This window comes from Squalius cephalus (genome assembly GCF_949319135.1).
Source record: "Squalius cephalus genome assembly, chromosome: 23".
NCBI classification, from domain to species: Eukaryota; Metazoa; Chordata; class Actinopteri; order Cypriniformes; family Leuciscidae; genus Squalius; species Squalius cephalus.
The window spans coordinates 27,956,609-27,977,230 of NC_137144.1; the positions used below are offsets into that span (position 1 = coordinate 27,956,609).

The window sequence follows — 20,622 nt, forward strand, 5'->3', positions numbered from 1 at the left end:
ACATCATAAAATGCATATAGAACTACTTTTGTCTCCTCTTGACCTGGTTAACGATACCAGTGCTCTGATTGGCTAAAAGAGTGGTCACGACAAATACTACCATAGATATTTTAACATACATGCGCACATACAGTCATTTTATAACATGGTGAAGCATGTTGGATTTTTTTTCTTTTTTAAAAACACACTGCTTAATAATGTCATTTTTAAATCTCGTATTTTCATATTTTCTTCTCAGGTACGAGAAGTCGTACAACGCGGATCTCATTGAGATTAGAGCTCATTGCTACACAAGGCGTTTATTCATTGTCATTTTCTAGCATGAGTTATTCCCCTTTAGCTTTTTATTGTCATTAGAAGAAAAATAGCGTGGGCACCAATTGTTCCTTAAAACGACAGAAATAAACAAACAATACAAAAAGCTTTTAGTGCAATAATATGAACTTCAAATCCATTTCCAGTGTCCGCTCCTTTGATTCGCCTCCGCACACGACATAGTCACGATAAAATGAACGCCTTTATATTCAAGCCTCATCTAATTTCTTTTTTTTTTTCTCGATAAATCCATGCTATAACATCCTCTCTCATTTACACATCACATCTGCGTATGCAGGAACCGATAAACTCCTAAGAAATATGGTACATTAGCAAGCTACAGATCCAACAGACAGCATTTACTAGCACATCACAGAAAGCCAGAAACGTAACAAGCGAGATATCGTGCTGGCTATGGACTTATGATTCCTCAGAGTTTTCTTAAGGGCACTCTCATCTACCTACAAACCATCACCGTTAGCGTCTTGATAAAATGGAAATTTCATAATGACCACTATGTCCTTTTTTTTTTATTTTATACAAATGTCGCACTAACTTGAACAGCCTAGAAATTTAGCCTTTGTGAACTTGTACAACATGCTCCCCCAAACCATAGTTATCTGTACATCCGCCATATACATAATTTACACAAGATTCATCCCGCAATTTGATAAAAACAAACTTTGTCTACAAGATCCCTTTTGGATGACGCCAATTGAAGATGGAAACCGCAACGTCTCTTGTTCTTCGACAGCTTCTCTTTGGTATGGAGTTAAGGCCGGAGAAACTACACAGGTTTTCCTGTCGATCTCGAGTTGGAAAGAATATCTAGCCATCACCATACCATTGTCACTACCAGTTTGAAATGATGTGCAAAAAAAGGCGCAGAAACCTACAAATGGCTAGCGACCATCTAAAGAGATGATCAAGAAATGTTCACCGCTAATACACAACACCTTTTTGTTTTTTTTAAGTGCACCAAGTTTGTTCTTGAATTCAAAACATCAAAGCCTTTTATGAGATGGAATAAGGCCTTAGACTCTGGAAATAAGGCAGACGAGTCTTCTTTTTTTTTAACGTATATAGCACAAATCTCATCCCTCCCCAACAGTTTGGATTTAACAGTACAAGTTGTATGGCCTTAAATAACCTTTCCCCCCAAAAATGTGTAAAACCACTTTGACAAAACCAATGACGGCTGATGAGAGATTCAGTAAATGCGATTCTTTAAGTCAGCACCAAGTAGCACCTTGCAGTTCATTGAACTGACTGGTTTACGATATGTAGATGTGATATTTCACCTCTGCTGTACTTACGATATTTGAATACACTCCAACCAATCTCACAAAGCCACAATAAAAGATTCTTATATGACCATCTAAGAGAGAGTGTTTCCCCAAAGTCAATGACTTGTCACTTGGAATATTGCATGCAGGTTCTCAAAATCCACTGTTTTTAGTGGATGGAAACATATAAAAGAGTGTGAATTAAATCAAGGATATGCTTGTGCACCAGGTGATGTTTCATTATCAATTGGAACCAGATGAATTATTTGACCATCCAAGATAAATTACTTCTGAATAATAGGGAGAAATGACTGGAATGATCCACGAAATCAATAGGAATACAAACAAAACAATTGTTAAAAAAATAAAATCAAAAATAAAACATTTGTTAAAGCACATGCCTGTAAGAGATTTACCTCAGGCTGGCACTTTACACTGGACAAGCCCAAAGCATCCAGATTTTTGCTGCACAGACACGTCATTCAACATTTTTGGATACACAAAACGTTGCAATACAAAAAAACAAAACGCTGAACAGAAACCATAAATATAAACAACAATGACAACAGCAACATCAACAGTAAAGGAACAGGAAATAATATTATCCCAACATTTCCACGGTTGGCTGGTCTTTATTCTCCAGCCAATCAAAACCAGCAGAGTTCACAGTATCGCTGCAAATCTGCTGAAACAGAGGATCGTTCTTCAGTTCTTCCAGTGTGGCATCTTCATATTGGTCCTGCTGTTGACTGGGGTCAAACAGCAAGTTGGGGTCCAAAGTGTTCAGGTCATTAATGCTACTAGAAAGGTCAGAAGTCAACCGGATATCGCTGGAAAAGTCAGAAGCGACTGCACTAAGTTCAGATGCCACTTGTCCGACGAGTTGTGAACTGGGGTTGAGGCTGTCCTCCCCTAAGAGATCCTTAACGGTAGTGTTGAAGTCCAGTTGCTCTTGTTGCTCGTGATCCACGACCTGCTGAGAGGTTTGGGGCAACAAGTGCTGCCGGGTGAGATCCGGATCATCCTGTAACTGTTGTTGGTCTGACAACTGCAACTGTTGGTCCTGGAGTTGCAACTGTTGGTCCTGGAGTTGCAATTGTTGGTCTTGAAGTTGCATCTGTTGGTCCTGGAGTTGCAACTGTTGGTCTTGGAGTTGTAATTGCTGATCTGGAAGTTGCAGCTGTTGATTCTGGAGTTGTAGGTGTTGATCTTGCAGCTCCAATTGCGGTTCTTGGAGCTCAAGCTGCTCTTCCGGTTGTTGCAGTCCAGAGCCTGATTGTGCTTGACTGTCGCCACTGGAGAAGACGACTTGTTCCTCTCCCGTGCTTATGAGGTAACCCGTCTTCTGGAAGTCAAATGGCGAAGGGCTTGAGTCCAGAGGCAGCTGCTGGTTCTGAGGGTTGGGGCCTCCGGGGAAGCCCTGTGTCGTCTCCAAGATTTGGGTTAAGTTCATCCGTGCGGTGTAATTGGAGGGCAGGTTATTTACACCAAGTCCTCGCACTGCATCGTCTCCGTCCGTGTCCATCTTGCTGAGAAGCACGGTTGTGATCTTAGCGCTATTGCTTTGCTGCGCCTGGTGACTGACAGGTAGCAGCTCAGACTGCATCATGATGTTTAGCGGCACTGATTGGCTCCTTTGGGCCAAGGTGCTGGCACTGACCACCGACTGGTTGTTGGCCAGAATGTTAAGGACCTCAGATGTCAGGGGGCAATTAAAGGGAGAAACAACAGACCTTGGAGTGGTGACTGTTTGTGCAGTGGTGCCACTGAGGTTACGCTGGCGAACTGCCGGGCTAACGCTACGACACCGGAAGGTTGCAGATGCGGATGTGCTTCCGGCCCCTTTATTGTCCAACGGAGCTGGGACGGCGAAACTTTCTTGCCTGCTACTAAGGGTGGTTTGCTGTCCTTGTTGCACTGGAGAAACGGCTGTTAACCTTCCGAAGTTTCCATCCTGATGCCTTGACTGAGACTGGAGAGATTGGCCTGGGATGGCAAAGGCGTGTGGTTTACGGAAATGGTCCTCGACCAGATCCTGGTAACTGGGGAGGATAGCAATGGTGGAGTTGGTTGAGATAACAGGAGAGCCTGCGGTGCTGTTGTACCTGTTGGTTATCCACTCCAGCTTGGCTTTATCTGGGTGGGTGGCCATAGGCCTTTGCATGGGCTTCACTGGACTGCTGGACACAACACTACCATCATGATAACCAGTTATACTGGAGTTGATAGGAGTGAAAGCAAAGGGATTGCGGCATTCAATGGGACTTGGAGGAACACTGCTACTGCAGTTTGACAGTGGAGTGCTAATGGGTGTATGGCGCCCACCTAAGATGCTATCAACTGGGGTAACAGTTGCCATTCGGGAACAAGGGCTTTCTCTGGTCATGCTATTCCCCCCTGGTAGCATCTCGGAGGTAGGAGTTGGAGTAGGCGTTGGTGTTGGCGTAGGCGTCGGAGTTGGCGTGTGCACTGGCGTTGCACTACTATGGGAAGAATGATAGAACTGGGTACTTGTCTGATGGGGCGACATGATTGTTCCTTGTCCAACTGTGGTTTGACCTTGTAGGGATATATCCACACAACTTAGGTAGGATTGCAAGCTGCTATTTAGCTTCATTTGCTCCTCCATCTGTACGAGCTCTTCTACGATACTATCCTGGGTCATATCATCATCATTGAAGGGGAAATAGTCAATGCTAGCTTGGCCTCCTGCAAAATCAACAATGTCCTGCTGAAGAGAGAGCTGACTGGAGGTCTCAGTTGCCATCAACGGTAACGGATTAGCTGCATTCTGCTTGTGTTCTGCTTGCATCTGTTGCGAGAAGTCTTGAAGCGAGCTCTTGAGCTCACTTACAGCGGATACCTCCTGAGAAACAACACTGCTGATTTGGTGGTGACTTGGGATTTGTTGCAATAAAGCTGTGCTATTACCAGAAGCTGTTTCAGTCAGGCTGATATCAGCAACTTCATTCTCGATTTGAGGATTAACAGTCCGAGAGATTCCAATGGGAGTGTCGGAAAGAGCCAAGATTTGAGTTGGAAAAGAGCTACTGTGTTTTAGCGTAACTTTGCATGGAGCACTCTCTGGCCTTGCTGGGGTGCCAGGTCTCTGGATCTTCTTAGCTGATATTACAAGACCAGGCCTGGCATTGCTGCTAACATCCAAAGGTTGCTGGGAAACGAATACTCTTTTAACTGGGATTGTATGGGTTTCCAAAACAGATGCAGAGCGTTTTCGAGGGCTTTTTAGACAGAGACCAGCATCTTTAGAAGAAGTGCTTGCAGTTGCCACCGCACAAATGGATGACAATTCGGCGTCTACATTCTGGCTGGTAACAGTTAAATACAAAGTACTTTCTGGTTGATCATTGCTGTTGTTATTGCTGCTTGGGGCAAGAGCCTCCATGATTGTACTTGAAGGGGTTGTAGAGTCACTCTTGGCCCTTATAACTCTCTCAGGCACAGGGGACGCCTTAATAAGCAGAGAGGGTTCACTGGAAGCCCGGTATTTAGTGGCTCTTTCGTTCTTTTGTCCTGTACTTGCTCCTGACGCAGTGCTTTGTTTATCAACAGAAATAGCTGAGTTACTGTCATTCACAGCTTCGAATGTCACTTTCACCTCATTGGTAATGGTGGACGCTAACGGGGTTGGGGTTATAGAAGGACGTCCAGGCTTCCCAAATCCAGATGACTGAAGAGAGATGGCAGACGCCCCGTTATGAGCTTGCTGGGTTTGGTTAAATTCTTCCTGGGAAGCTGTGCTACTGATGCCTGCTGACGCAGGTCGCAACGGGGTAGGAGTACTACTATTACTGCTACTGTTGGGCGCTAGCGATATTGCAGTCATCTTGACCACATTTACAGAGCTAACATGAGGCGTGGGCATCACTGTCTTGATGGGGCTGTTGGTGATGAGGAGCGTTTGGGGTGAGCGAAGTGCAATGGCGCTTGTGGCGGAAGGTTTAGGTAAGATCTGGGCATATCGATGTCTGGCCAACCGGTCACCAACTGGGCTGGCAGAGATATTCTGGGGTGTTTTTGGAGACTGCTTAAGGGATTGTGTCACGACCTGGAAGTTAACCGGTACAACTTTTCCCTCTGCTGCCCCAACAGGACTTGGAGAGGTCATTAATTGCCTGCTTCTCTGAACCTGCAAAACAAAACAATAGTTGAAGCAATTGTCCATTCAGAAATATCAAGTCATCCATACCCTGTTAGTAGGAGTGTGACAAGATCTCGTGCCACGAGATCTCGCTAGACTAAATTTCTAGGTTTCTCGTTGAGGGAAAATCTGTCTCGCAATATCGCCATGACGGAGCGGGAGGGTGAAATTAGCATAGAATATGCCACCGCTACATTCACATTACATTACAGTGCCCACCGCGGCATACCATCCACTGTCGTTTTACAGTTTTTCAAAAAAATAATAACCATTGTACTGTTTTTATTTCTATGTTCAATTTGTGGAAAGTAGTTAAATTAGGAGGTCACACACAGCCTCAATCAGAACTTCTGGAAGCTCATAAATCATGTACAGTAAGGTCTGAAGAGACTTAAAAATCTTACAGGAGAAAAGCAAGTCAGTTGAGTTTGTGGCAAAACCTTTTACAGTGCTTGTATATTGTTGTCTTTCAATGCATATGGTAATTCGGTAACACTTAATAATAAAGTTCATTAGTTAACATGAACTAAGAATAAACAAAACTTCTTCAGCATTTATTAATCTTAGTTAATATTAATTTCAAAATGTACTAATATGTTATTAAAATCAAAGGTTGTGTTTGTTAACAGTTAATGCACTGTGAACTAACATGAACAGCTGTATTTTTATTAACTAACATTAACAAAGATTAATAAATGCTGTAACAAATGTATTACTCATTGTTAGTTCATGTTAGTTAATACATTAACAAATGAACCTTATTGTAATGTTACTGATAATTCATACTCAGAAAGTAGAACTGAAATTATATTTATTACAAGATTATTAGCTAAAACATTTCAAAAATGCACCTGCCGACTATTTTTCCAATCATGAATTTTGTCATTGAGGATTTCTATAAAATATTGTGCAAAAATCTCATCTCGTGAACCCAATCTCGTGTCTCGTCTTCTAAAATAAGTGTCTCGTCACACCCCTACCCGTTAGCAACCAAAATCTCCTTACTGTGATAGGACTCTGAACAGCAGCAACCACAATGCCTATGGTTGGTTGAGGGGACAGTAATGCAGGACTTCCAGAGGTCAGGCTGGACCCAGGGACAGGTGTGCCCGCCTCGGCCCTTCTCACCTGGGCATCGGTGGGCAAAGGAGAGGTGAGCTTCTGCTCCTGCTGCTTCTTCTGGATCTTACGCTGAAGCTGCTGTTTGGCGTCTACAGAAGGCGAAGGGAGGGTCTTCACTTGGGGAAGGAATGAGTTGGCTTCACCGGTTGGCACAAACGCAGACGTAGGGGTTTTCATACCTGGCATTTTTAGGAAATAGGTTTAAGTTAAAAACAATGATACATTTTCTTGTCCTCTCTCTCACCCCTGATTGATTAAGAAACAGAGTACATGAAAAAGGGAAATAAATTGTATTTGTTTTTTCTGTGATTGTTTAAAAAGGTGCAAGTTTTGTTGTTTTTTTCTCTGTCTCTTAGTAAGGTTTTAATTTTTGCTGTATTTTGTCTATATTGCTACCACACATTTATGTAATACACATATATATTTTAATTTAATATTATTTTACTGATATTGTTTTGTAATATGCTGGTATGTTTTGGAGCATGCAAAGGGTTTTCCTGTTAGAACGGTGTCGTGTTAGCGGCCCCTAAGTTAATAACTAATGATCTTCGCAATGGAAGTGAATCAATCAAAACTAACTTTAGCTGGACAATAACTTTATTCTAGAGCTGTTGTAAAGCCTAAACAATCTGTTACGGTAATTTCCTATAATCACTGTAATGCTGCTTTGAAACAATCCATATTCTTAAAAGCACTGTATAAATGAAGGTTACTTGACTTGCATTTATAATCCTTTTCTTTTTTTCCTCTTTTTTTGTGTAACTGGCTCTGAGAGTAAGGAATGCTTTTGTTTAATTTCAGCTGGATTTCTTGGTTAATATGTTGAAACAAATACTGTATTGTCTTTCTGTTTGTAACTCTCTGATTGAAATAAAAAGATCAATAAAAAGAGTTAAAGTAAAAAACAATAAGTTTAATCATGCATTGGACAATCATGCAAGTAAATGAGGTAATTTTTGTGTCTTGCCTGTTGGGGTTCCAGTCATAACAGTAAGAGCTGCCATGGACTTAGTGCCTATATAGTGACTGTTAAGAAGAAAGCGTGCCAGTTCTTCCACACTGTCAAACTGGCGACTCAACACCTTCTGAGCCCATTCGCAGACCAGACCACAGGCAGCAGAACGCATCTCGTCCTCGGCACTGGGAGACTGTCCGGTCGACTCCAACAACTCACACTAAAGCAGCAGACAGAGAAGAGGGGATTACTTATCAGTTATGACTGGTGAAAATATTACATGACTGGTCAAAAGTGTGAAATGTTTGTAAGTCTCAAACACCGAAGCTGCAAAAATACAGAAAAAAAAAAAAAAGAGTAATATTTAGGGATGCACGAAATATCGGCCACAATATCGGTATCGGCCGATATATGATCCTTTTTGGTGTTATCGTTATCGGCCTGATAAGAAAATTTGGCTGATATATTAAAGCTGATTAATAATGTATTATTTCCTTCAGCTGAGACACTTCAGATGCGCACAGTTCAACATGATGGGTTTGAATTGCTTGAAATATGATTGGAATCACTTTGAAAAAGGAAAATACGGTTCAGTGCAGCAAGTCTGTCATACCGGCTACATAAAATTATAATGAGAAGATTGTAATTGTGTGTTTGAGACGTGACTTTTAATGGTGAGACTTTTTTTTGTAATCATGCTCTCAAAAATTATATAAAAATTTGGATTTAGATTTATCGGCCAATATATCGGTTATCGGCTTTAAAATATAAAGAATTATCGGTTATCGATATCGGCCAAAATTTTCATATCTGTGCATCCCTAGTAATATAGTGAAATATCAATACAATTTATCTACATGTAACTTATTCCTGATGCAAAGCTGAATTTTCATTATCATTACTCTCTGGTGTCACATGATCCTCCAGAAATCATTCTACTATTATTATAGAACAGGACACTCACCCCATCTCCTGATTTGTGTAAGTCCAGGTTTGGGAGTGACGGCATGTGCACAAATGCTTTTTTCCTCAGACCACTGTAGCAGTACGTGATCCATCGTAAAGGTTCACAACAATTCTCATGACTTCTCACATATGTGACCCTGGACCACAAAACCAGTCACATGTTGCACGGGGTATATCTGTGGCAATAGCCAACAATATATTATATGGGTCAAAATTATTGATTTTTCTTTTATGCCAAAAATCATTGGGATATTAAGTAAAGATCATGTTCCATGAAGATATTTTGTAAATTTCCTACCGTAAATATATAAAACATGTATTTTTGCACAACTTTAAAGGAGATTTTCTCAATGTTTAAAGTTTTTTGCCTCAGATTCCAGATTTTCTAATAGTTGTATCACGGACAAATATTGTCCTATCCTCACAAACCATACATCATAATAAAGCTTATTCAATAAAGCTTATTTATTCAGCTTTCAGATGATGTATAGATCCCAATTTCACTTGACTGGTTTTGTGGTCCAGGGTCACATATGATCTACGCATTTAGTTTGTTTCAAAAGATGTATAGCATTACTGTATGTGACATCTCAAATTTCCACAGAAAAGGATATTTTGATTTCCCCCTCATGCCCAAACGACGTGCCTTCATGTTCGGAAAAACATTTTTCATGATCTTCCCGAAATCAGCTGCGCTTAAAGGATGGTAACCCAGATTGTCGCAATAACTCCTAAAAAAACCCAAAAAAACAGCATGAGAATCCGATGAGTACAAGCAAACAAATCCTGTCCGTCACTGCATTAAATCGCACTCACTTGTATTCGTCGTACACCTCTTGTTTTGGCAGTGAGGTTTCCGGATGCTCTTCTAAGTGATTTCGGATCCAGTTGAACGCGTATGTTTGTTGAGTCCGACTGGACGACATTGAATTCTGGTCACTACGGGAAAAACAGAGGGAAAGGGAGGCTTGAAACAGTGATGCTGTAGTTGCAGAAATATATGTGTGTACATTTGTTGCTCCTGTATAATATATCACGTTACAAGAATGTTTTTTCCCTTTGATATAGTTAAAGTTGTAGTACCATAGTGCAGGACTTGCAGAGCCCCTCTGATTTTCAGTTCTATTGGACATCATGTTGGGAAAGAGGGGTTGACATGATGGACAGATAAGGGGAAACAAATGATAAAACACAGGAAGCTTGGTATTGCAATGTCATAATTGACACAAAATCTATTTAAATGGTGAAATGATTAGCTCATATGATTCAATACAGCATGATGCAAAAGAACAAATGCAAAAATAGGCAATCTTACAAAGAAAAATGGGTAACACTTTATACTAAGGTTCATTAGTTAACAAACTAAGAATGAGTAATACTTCTACAGCATTTATTAATCTTAGTATAATAAATTCAACATTTACTAATACGTTATTAAAATCAAAGGTTGTGTTTGTTAACATTAGTTAATGCACTGTGAACTAACATGCATTTTTATTAACAAACACTAACAAAGATGAATAAATACTGTAACAAATGCTCATTGTTAGTTCATGTTAGTTAATATATTAACTAATGAACCTTATTGTAAAGTGTTACCAAAAAATGATACTTGTACACTTCTTGATTTTATTACATCAATGCATCTCACTAGATATGCATGTTTCACTGAATGAGTGAATAATAAACATCAGACATACTATATGCTATGAGTGTATTTGATATCGCAAAGCACAAAGATCACAAATGGTTTTTGAGGTGTTCAAATCATAAAAGGAAGGGAGGGGGATATGGAAAGGAATAAATAGATTAAAAATAACATGTACCTTTTGTCATTGCCACCACTGGGACCAGAAGGCAACTTAAGGTAGAGGTAGAGCTTTTCGATATCTGTAAACTTCTCAACATCTTGCTGCGTAAATGAAGAACACAAGGGCATTTCAGACAAGTTTCATATTATTTTTACTCTAAAAACAAACAAACAGTCATTAAATGTAATAAAAGTGTAAAAATCTGCGAAATTCTATGACTAACCTAAGAAATAATTAACTTAAACAACTTAAACTGTCAGTTCATTTGGTATTTGGGTGTGAAAGACTACAGATTTCAAGCATTTTATAGACAAAACGGATTTATTATATTTGGTTATGTTATTTTGCTCATTTTAGCAAGTCTTTGACACTTAAAGGTTGATCACTCGAAGGTTGATCAAGGCCATGATGGTTTCAATATAGATTACACAAGATATCCAGTAGCCAAACATTTATTTCGGCCCCTGCAAGACTTCGCAGTCCATGACATCACTGTTTTCTCCTGCATTCATTTGCGCAGGGTTGGCGTATTCAAAGGGGAAAAGCAGGTCCCCTCGAGTCCGACAGACACACAATACTGGAGTGTGTCTGCGCATATGACCAGCAAACCTGCAGTCCTGCTCAGCTTTTAGCCAGTTGCCATGTAAACCTTGTCAGTAAACATGCATGTCAATGCTGACACACACTTCGTTTCAGCACAGGCTCCTCCCACCTCGCTTTCAATTGGCTGGTGAGAATGAATTCCTCTCACCTCTTCCTATTCTATTTGCCTCTTTGTTGCTAGGGGAAACCGGCACTCATGAATGGGGTGAGGCTTGACAGCCAATGAGCAGTAAATAAAAAAATAAAAGACAATTCACTGTTATTTCATAAATGCACCAGGTAGCCGTTATAAATCCATCTATTCAATGCTAGGGCTGATATTTGTGACCCTGGACCACAAAACCAGTCACAAGGGTCAATTTCTTTTACATTGAGATTTATACATAACATGAAAGCTGAATAGATAAGCTTTCCATTTATATATGGTTTGTTAGGATATGACAATATTTGGCCAAGATATAACTATTTGAAAATCTGGAATCTGAGGGTGCAAAAAAATAAAAAATAATAAAATCTAAACATTGAGAAAATCGCCTTTAAAGTTGTCCATGTATGTTTGCGATTTTGCTGCGTCCACTCAGAAAAATATATTTACGGTAGGAAATTTACAAAATATCTTCATGGAACATGATCTTCACTTAATATCCTAATGATTTTTGGCATAAAAGAAAAATCGACAATTTTGACCCATAACAATGTATTGTTGGCTATTGCCACAAATATACCTGTGCGACATGTGACTGGTGACGTGATCCAGGGTCACATATTGAGGTATTGTATAAAACAAACATGCAGGCTTATTCTATCTGAACATGGAAGCTGAGTCTTTTTAAAGGTTTTATTACATTGATTCTGGCTACTGAACAGTATGACATCTGTATGAAGTAGTTATCTTGCCTCTGATTGGATTCAACTCTAAATTCTGATTTGAAACATATTCAACTCTAAATTATGATAGGAATCAGATTCAACTCTAAATTCTTATTAGAAACAGACAGATTCAACTAAATTCTAATCGGAAACAGACAGATTCAACTCTAAATTCTAATTTGAAACATTTTCAACTCTAAATTATGATAGGAGACAGGTTCAACTCTAAATTCTGTTTGGAAACAGACTGATTCAACTCTAAATTCTGATTGGAAACAGACAGATTCAACTCTAAATTCTGATGGGAAACAGATTCAACTCTAAATTCTGATTTGAAACATATTCCACTCTAAATTACGATAGGAATCAGATTCAACTCTAAATTCTGATTTGAAACATATTCCACTCTAAATTACGATAGGAATCAGATTCAACTCTAAATTCTGATTGGAAACATTCAACTCTAAATTCTGATTGGAAACAGATTCAACTCTAAATTCTGATTGGAAACAGACAGATTCAACTCTAAATTCTGTTTGGAAACAGACAGATTCAACTCTAAATTCTGATTTGAAACATATTCAACTCTAAATTATGATAGGAATAAGATTCAACTAAATTCTAATCGGAAACAGGCAGATTCAACTCTAAATTCTGATTGAAAACAGACAGATTCAGCTAAATTCTGATGGGAAACAGACAGATTCAACTCTAAATTCTGATTGGAAACAGACAGATTCAACTCTAAATTACGATAGGAATCAGATTCAACTAAATTCTGATTGGAAACAGACAGATTCAACTCTAAATTCTGTTTGGAAACAGACTGATTCCACTAAATTACGATAGGAATCAGATTCAACTAAATTCTGATTGGAAACAGACTGATTCCACTCTAAATTACGATAGGAATCAGATTCAACTAAATTCTGATTGGAAACAGAAAGATTCAACTCTAAATTCTGTTTGGAAACAGACTGATTCCACTCTAAATTACAATAGGAATCAGATTCAACTAAATTCTGATTGGAAACAGACAGATTCAACTCTAAATTCTGCTTGGAAACAGACTGATTCCACTCTAAATTACGATAGGAATCAGATTCAACTAAATTCTGATTGGAAACAGACAGATTCAACTCTAAATTCTGATTGGAAACAGACAGATTCAACTCTAAATTCTGATTTGAAACATTCAACTCTAAATTATGATAGGAATTAGATTCAACTAAATTCTAATCAGAATCAGACAGATTCAACTCTAAATTCTGATTGAAAACAGACAGATTCAACTCTAAATTCTGATTTGAAACATATTCAACTCTAAATTATGATAGGAATCAGTTTCAACTCTAAATTCTGATTGGAAACAGACTGATTCAACTCTAAATTCTGATGGGAAACAGATTCAACTCTAAATTCTGATTTGAAACATATTCCACTCTAAATTACGATAGGAATCAGATTCAACTCTAAATTCTGATTGGAAACAGACTGATTCCACTCTAAATTACGATAGGAATCAGATTCAACTAAATTCTGATTGGAAACAGACAGATTCAACTCTAAATTCTGTTTGGAAACAGACTGATTCCACTCTAAATTACAATAGGAATCAGATTCAACTAAATTCTGATTGGAAACAGACAGATTCAACTCTAAATTCTGCTTGGAAACAGACTGATTCCACTCTAAATTACGATAGGAATCAGATTCAACTAAATTCTGATTGGAAACAGACAGATTCAACTCTAAATTCTGATTGGAAACAGACAGATTCAACTCTAAATTCTGATTTGAAACATATTCAACTCTAAATTATGATAGGAATCAGTTTCAACTCTAAATTCTGATTGGAAACAGACTGATTCAACTCTAAATTCTGATTGGAAACAGACAGATTCAACTCTAAATTCTGATGGGAAACAGATTCAACTCTAAATTCTGATTTGAAACATATTCCACTCTAAATTACGATAGGAATCAGATTCAACTCTAAATTCTGATTGGAAACATTCAACTCTAAATTCTGATTGGAAACAGATTCAACTCTAAATTCTGATTGGAAACAGACAGATTCAACTCTAAATTCTGTTTGGAAACAGACAGATTCAACTCTAAATTCTGATTTGAAACATATTCAACTCTAAATTATGATAGGAATAAGATTCAACTAAATTCTAATCGGAAACAGACAGATTCAACTCTAAATTCTGATTGAAAACAGACAGATTCAGCTAAATTCTGATGGGAAACAGACAAATTCAACTCTAAATTCTGATTGGAAACAGACAGATTCAACTCTAAATTACGATAGGAATCAGTTTCAACTCTAAATTATGATTGGAAACAGACTGATTCCACTCTAAATTACGATAGGAATCAGATTCAACTAAATTCTGATTGGAAACAGACAGATTCAACTCTAAATTATGATTGGAAACAGACAGATTCAACTCTAAATTATGATTTGAAACATTCAACTCTAAATTATGATAGGAATTAGATTCAACTAAATTCTAATCAGAATCAGACAGATTAAACTAAATTCTGATTGGAAACAGACAGAGTCAACTCTAAATTCTGATTGGAAACAGACAGATTCAACTCTAAATTCTGATTTGAAACATATTCAACTCTAAATTATGATAGGAATCAGATTCAACTAAATTCTAATCGGAAACAGACAGATTCAACTAAATTCTGATTGGAAACAGACAGATTCAGCTATATTCTGATGGGAAACAGACAGATTTAACTCTAAATTCTGATTTGAAACATTCAACTCTAAATTATGATAGGAATCAGATTCAACTCTAAATTCTGATTGGAAACAGATTCAACTCGAATTTCTGATTGGAAACAGACAGATACAACTCTAAATTATGATAGGAATCAGATTCAACTCTAAATTCTGATTGGAAAGACAGATTCAACTAAATTCTGATTTGAAACATTCAACTCTAAATTATGATAGGAATCAGATTCAACTAAATTCTGATTGGAAACAGATAGATTCAACTAAATTCTGATTGGAAACAGACAGATTCAACTAAATTCTGATTGGAAAGACAGTTTCAACTCTAAATTCTGATTTGAAACATTCAACTCTAAATTATGATAGGAATCAGATTCAACTAAATTCTGATTGGAAACAGATAGATTCAACTAAATTCTGATTGGAAACAGACAGATTCAACTAAATTCTGATTGGAAACAGACAGATTCAACTCATTCTGATAGGAATCAGATTCAACTCGAATTTCTGAAAGGAATCAGACAGATTCAGCTTTAAATTCAGATTGGAAACAGACAGATTCAACTCTAAATTATGATTGGAAACAGACAGATTCAACTCTAAATTATGATTTGAAACAGATTGATTCAACTCTAAATTCTGATTGCAAACAGACAGACTCAACTCTAAATTATCATTGGAAGCAGATTGAACTCGACTTTCTCATAGGAATCAGATTCCTAGAATCAGGAAACAGACAGATTCAACTCTAAAATTTTGATTGGAAACAGATTCAACTCTAAATTCTAATTTGAAATTGATTCAACTTTAAATTCTGATTTGAAACTGATTTAACTCTAAATTCTAATAGGAATCAGATTCAACTCTAGATTCTGATTGGAAACAGATTCAACTCTAAATTCTGATTGGAAACAGACAGATTCAACTCTAAATTCTGATAGGAATCAGATTCAACTCTAAATTTTGATTAGAAACAGACAGATTCAACTAAATTATGATTTGAAACAGATTGATTCAACTCTAAATTCTGATTGCAAACAGACAGACTCAACTCTAAATTATCATTGGAAGCAGATTGAACTCGAATTTCTTATAGGAATCAGATTCCTAGAATCAGGAAACAGACAGATTCAACTCTACAATTTTGATTGGAAACAGATTCAACTCTAAATTCTAATTTGAAACAGATTCAATTTTAAATTCTGATTTGAAACTGATTTAACTCTAAATTCTAATAGGAATCAGATTCAACTCTAGATTCTGAATGGAAACAGATTCAACTTTAGATTCTGATTGGTAACAGACAGATTCAACTCTAAATTCTGACTGCAAACAGACAGACTCAACTCTAAATTCTAATTGGAAGCAGATTTAACTTAAATTTCCCATAGGAATCAGAAAGATTAAACTTTAAATTCTGATTTAAAACAGATTCAACTCTAAATTCTGATTGGAATCAGATTCAACTAAATTCTGAAGTAGACAGATTCAACTTTAAATTCTGATTGGAAACAGACCGATTCAGCTCAATTCTGATGGGAAACAACAGATGTAACTCTAAATTCTGATTTGAAACATATTCAACTCTAAATTATGATAGGAATCAGATTCAACTCTAAATTCTGATTGGAAACAGATTCAACTCGAATTTCTGATTGGAAACAGACAGATACAACTTTAAATTCTGATTGGAAACAGACAGATTCAACTCTAAATTCTGACTGGATAAGCCTTGTTTGTAACATACAAATAAACACAAACCTGTTACACATTTTAAAATAATGCACCACACATTACAGCATTGTTTCCACAAACAGCCACAGTCACACTAATTAACTACATTACCTGGTGAAAGAATCATTCATACTGAAGCTTTAGAAGCTTATTACTTTACTGTACTTGTACATTTGCACACTGTTGAAAAGCTGTGAATGTATAGCTGTACTTAGAACAATTTCCACCAGCCCAGCCTCATGATGATAAACATTCTATAGTATTCTATTCCATTCAATTCTATTTCATTATAAATTGTGGCATATTACTCAAAAGTGAGCTAAAAATAGCAAATCAAACTATAACACATTATTCGTTTAAGGAAGTTTTGCTTGCTTTAAATATAGAGTGACTGAACCCTGTTTTCATCTTCCTGGTAACGGACTCCATGACTACAACTGTTTGTTACTGGAGTCATGACACACGTTTATATATATACAAAAGCAATAATTAACACAAAATAGAAAAGCCTGCAAGGACTGACTTTTGACTTTCATTTTTGTCAGCTTTGTCTTGAACATTATCGGTTGAAAGTTGTGGATAGTTCAGTCTAGTTTGCCTAACTCACATAAAAGATTGTTCTCAGCAAACTAAAAAAGCCTAGGCTACTTAACAACAAACAAATGTGGTGTAGAAAACTATTCATCTGCAAAATGTGTGGTACTTGAGTTGTAAAGCATTATGTTATAATCACTTGACGCACTGACAAGAAGCTTATTTACATCAATTCTGCTCAAAGACGTAGAAATAGTAGAACTTAACCCTTGTTATGCATTAAACAAAACTGTATACATTCCCATTGCATTCTCGGGTCTGAGAGTCATAATTTAATATTTTTCAACTTAAACCATATTAAATCTGATAAGTAACTTCTCATTAATGAGTGAATGTGCAAACTTTTTAAAATTTTGAATGTTACCATGTTTTTACCATGATAATCCTGAAATTACCTCTTCCGGGTCAAAATGGACCCGAATGCATTTAAAGAAAATTATAGACAATAATATAGCGATATTTTCTTATAACAATATAAAACTAGAGCAATTATATAAGCTCTTTCACTTTAATTTTGATAGGAAATGTAAAATTTTCCCAGAAGTCTTTTTTTTTAAATGACATTAATGAAAGCCATTTCTATCCATTTTTATTGCAATATTTACCCAATATTACTTTAAAAAAATGCCAATTATCTTTATAAACAGTGGCAACCGTAATAGGATAAGACATCAATATTCAATAAATTGTTACATTTATAAATAATATTTAAAAAATATATATTCTCCCGCCAAATAATACAGTTTATTAACTGTAGCTCTTTACGCTTGTCAAACAACATTGCAACTTGCTGCATTAATACAGAATGCATCTGCATTATAAACAACACCTTCGAACACGGCTCATGCAGAATATGAATTTAGAGTCCAAAATATCTGTCTGATAACACTAAATGTTCATAAGTAATGACATGAGAGACTTACCAATATACTCTCCACTTTTGATTGTACAGATTTGCTGCAAAACAAGAAAAACAAGGATTGTTAATGTGGTTATGCTTGAATACAAAAAAGTATAAACACAGTGAAAACAAGACATGCTGTTGAGTTCCAGATAACAGGCAGGGCATTTGTTGGAGGTGGTTTCATTTAAGATAAAAGAATTCGTAGAATGAGCAGGACTTTTCTTTCATTATTAATGACAGTGTCAAAGGTCGAGTCAGGGCATGTGCATTTTCTTCTACACATGCCTATTAAACGAACGGGTTTGTTGGTTCTGGAGAAAATAAGCTTTTGTGGACATCTTAGGTTATTAATCATAGATGTCTGATTTAAGTTGCAATGGATGTATGATTTTGCATGGGGATTTTCTGATGTCACTGCATGGGATCTCAATGCAAAGGATGCTTGACGTCACTTTCAAAATGTTATTTTTAAATGCCTATAATATATGATTTCATTGCATGTGGATGATGTCTAGTAGTTGCATTGCATGGATTATCTGATATCACTGCATGGAAAGTCTGATTTCATTTGAATGGGACGTCTGATTGAGTCCCATGCTCTGAAATCATTTTGAATTTTTGAATCATTTTTTCAAATTTGAATTTGAAATCAGATATGCCATGCCATGAAATCAGACATCCTACACAATGACAAGATGTCAACAGAAAACCCATGCAATAAAATCAGACAAAATCATATCCAAAGAATGAAATCAGAAATCAGACATATTTACAGGCACTGAAATCAGAAATCAAATGCAACAAAATCATACAATCCATTAAATGATATCAGATATCCCCATGAATTAAATTATATATTACTTGCATTTAAATAAGATGTGTTGAGGAAAGAAATCTGACATCCAATGCAATGACATGCATTGAAGAAAATCAAGATAAAAATCAGAATGCAATGAAATCATACATCCATTGCAACGGAAATCAGATATCCAAATGCAATGAAATTAGAAATCAGACATAATTACATAAAATTACATTTGAAACCAGATATGACATCAGAAAGTCTGCAAGTATGCAATAAAATCTGCATGCTTGGATAAATTCTATCCAAGTCAATGAAATCATACATCCAATGCAATGCATTTAGAAATATTAATAATCACATGCACTGAAATCATATGTTCCACGCCACAATGCATTATCAGATATTCCCATGCACTAAAATCAGATATTACTTGAAATTGAAGTCCGATTGACATCCGATGCAATGGCATAAGTAGCCTAAGTCAATCAGATAAAACTCAAGACTTCATCCCCATACTATGAAATCATGCATCCATTGCAACTGAAAACAGACATGCAAATGAAATTAGAAACCAGACAATCACATGCACTGAAATCTGATATTACATGCATTTAAAAACAGATATGCCATATGAAATTAAATCAGTCATTCTATGCAATGAAATCAGACATCATATCCAAGAAACTGAAATCAGACATAATCCCATGCAACAAAATCACCCTGTCCATGGATTGAAATCAGACATTCCCATGCACTGAATTTAGATATAACTTGAATCTGAAATGAGATATACTGTGCAATGACATCTGACGTCCAGTGCAATGACGAGATAATCAATGAGATCAAATCAGACATCATGCAATGAAATCATGCATCTGAAATCAGATATTGCATGCAACGAAATCATATGTAGGCCCACTGTCCAGTTGAAATAAGGCTGTAAACAATCAGAACATAACATGCAATGGAATCAGACATCCCGTTACAAGTGCCAGCCATCAGATGCATGCAATGTTTGCGAGATCGGATCTCTCACCAAATGGAGTTCTTGATCTTGTTGTACTGCAGTGCCGTGGCCTCGAGGCTCTGCAGGGACGGTCCGGGAACACCGGGAACACCGGGCTGTTGTTGTTGATCATCAGCCATCACGGTGAGCTTCATGCATGGGAGGGGGAAGAGGAGGAGGAGGAGGAGCAGGAGGAAGAGGAGGACAGATTCAGCATGTAGGCCTCATTTGAGCGCATAACGCCCGGAGCCGAGGTGAGACGAGCCGTTACCGGGAGTCTGGACCGAGCAGCACGGGCTCGGTTGTCGGATTCGGACGCATACACCGCGGCGGGCGAGAACGAGGCGGAAAAACACGGAGATTCTCCGAGAGAAACAGCAGCAGCAGCAACTGACCGAGCTGAAACGGGGACTGCGCATGCGCACGGGCGTACAGGCGTGTGCGCGCTCGCGTGTGTAACCTAGCTACACTCATGCTGGAAATTGCACTCAAAAGTGAACACCCTTCTGTTCATATATAAAGATAACGTGTTTTATTATTCTAAACATATAAAAAAAGAGTTTAGGTTACTTCCAAAAACAAACAAAAAAAAGTGATTACTGCCATAGTACTATCATATGTGCCATTGTTTATCAACTAGCTTTATTTGAAAATAATATAATTCTATAGTATCTCTGTGTAGAACACTAAAAGCTGAAAATAGCCTACATTGGGAGGAAAACAGCTTCATA

At 37.2% G+C, this 20,622-nt stretch overlaps 1 protein-coding gene across 2 annotated transcripts in view; it reads right to left on the reverse strand.

Moving 5' to 3' along the window:
- rfx7b (regulatory factor X7b) overlaps window positions 1-20,327 on the reverse strand; it is a 20,791-nt gene extending 464 nt beyond the window's left edge. Inside the window, exons 1-10 of one of the 2 annotated variants that reach the window (XM_079858930.1) lie at window positions 19,922-20,040; window positions 18,100-18,133; window positions 10,633-10,718; window positions 9,890-9,928; window positions 9,623-9,745; window positions 9,421-9,537; window positions 8,805-8,889; window positions 7,853-8,060; window positions 6,769-7,064; window positions 1-5,751 (exon numbers count right to left, since the gene is read on the reverse strand). The exon at window positions 1-5,751 is cut by the window's left edge and continues 464 nt beyond it. In XM_079858930.1, coding sequence (XP_079715056.1) covers window positions 2,203-5,751; window positions 6,769-7,064; window positions 7,853-8,060; window positions 8,805-8,889; window positions 9,421-9,537; window positions 9,623-9,745; window positions 9,890-9,928; window positions 10,633-10,718; window positions 18,100-18,133; window positions 19,922-20,031 — 4,647 coding nt within the window. In that variant the 5' untranslated portion in view covers window positions 20,032-20,040 and the 3' untranslated portion in view covers window positions 1-2,202. Of the gene's footprint in view, window positions 5,752-6,768; window positions 7,065-7,852; window positions 8,061-8,804; window positions 8,890-9,420; window positions 9,538-9,622; window positions 9,746-9,889; window positions 9,929-10,632; window positions 10,719-18,099; window positions 18,134-19,921 lie in introns of both variants that reach the window. The other variant, XM_079858931.1, reaches the window with a different exon arrangement.
- Window positions 20,328-20,622: the final 295 nt, after the last annotated feature.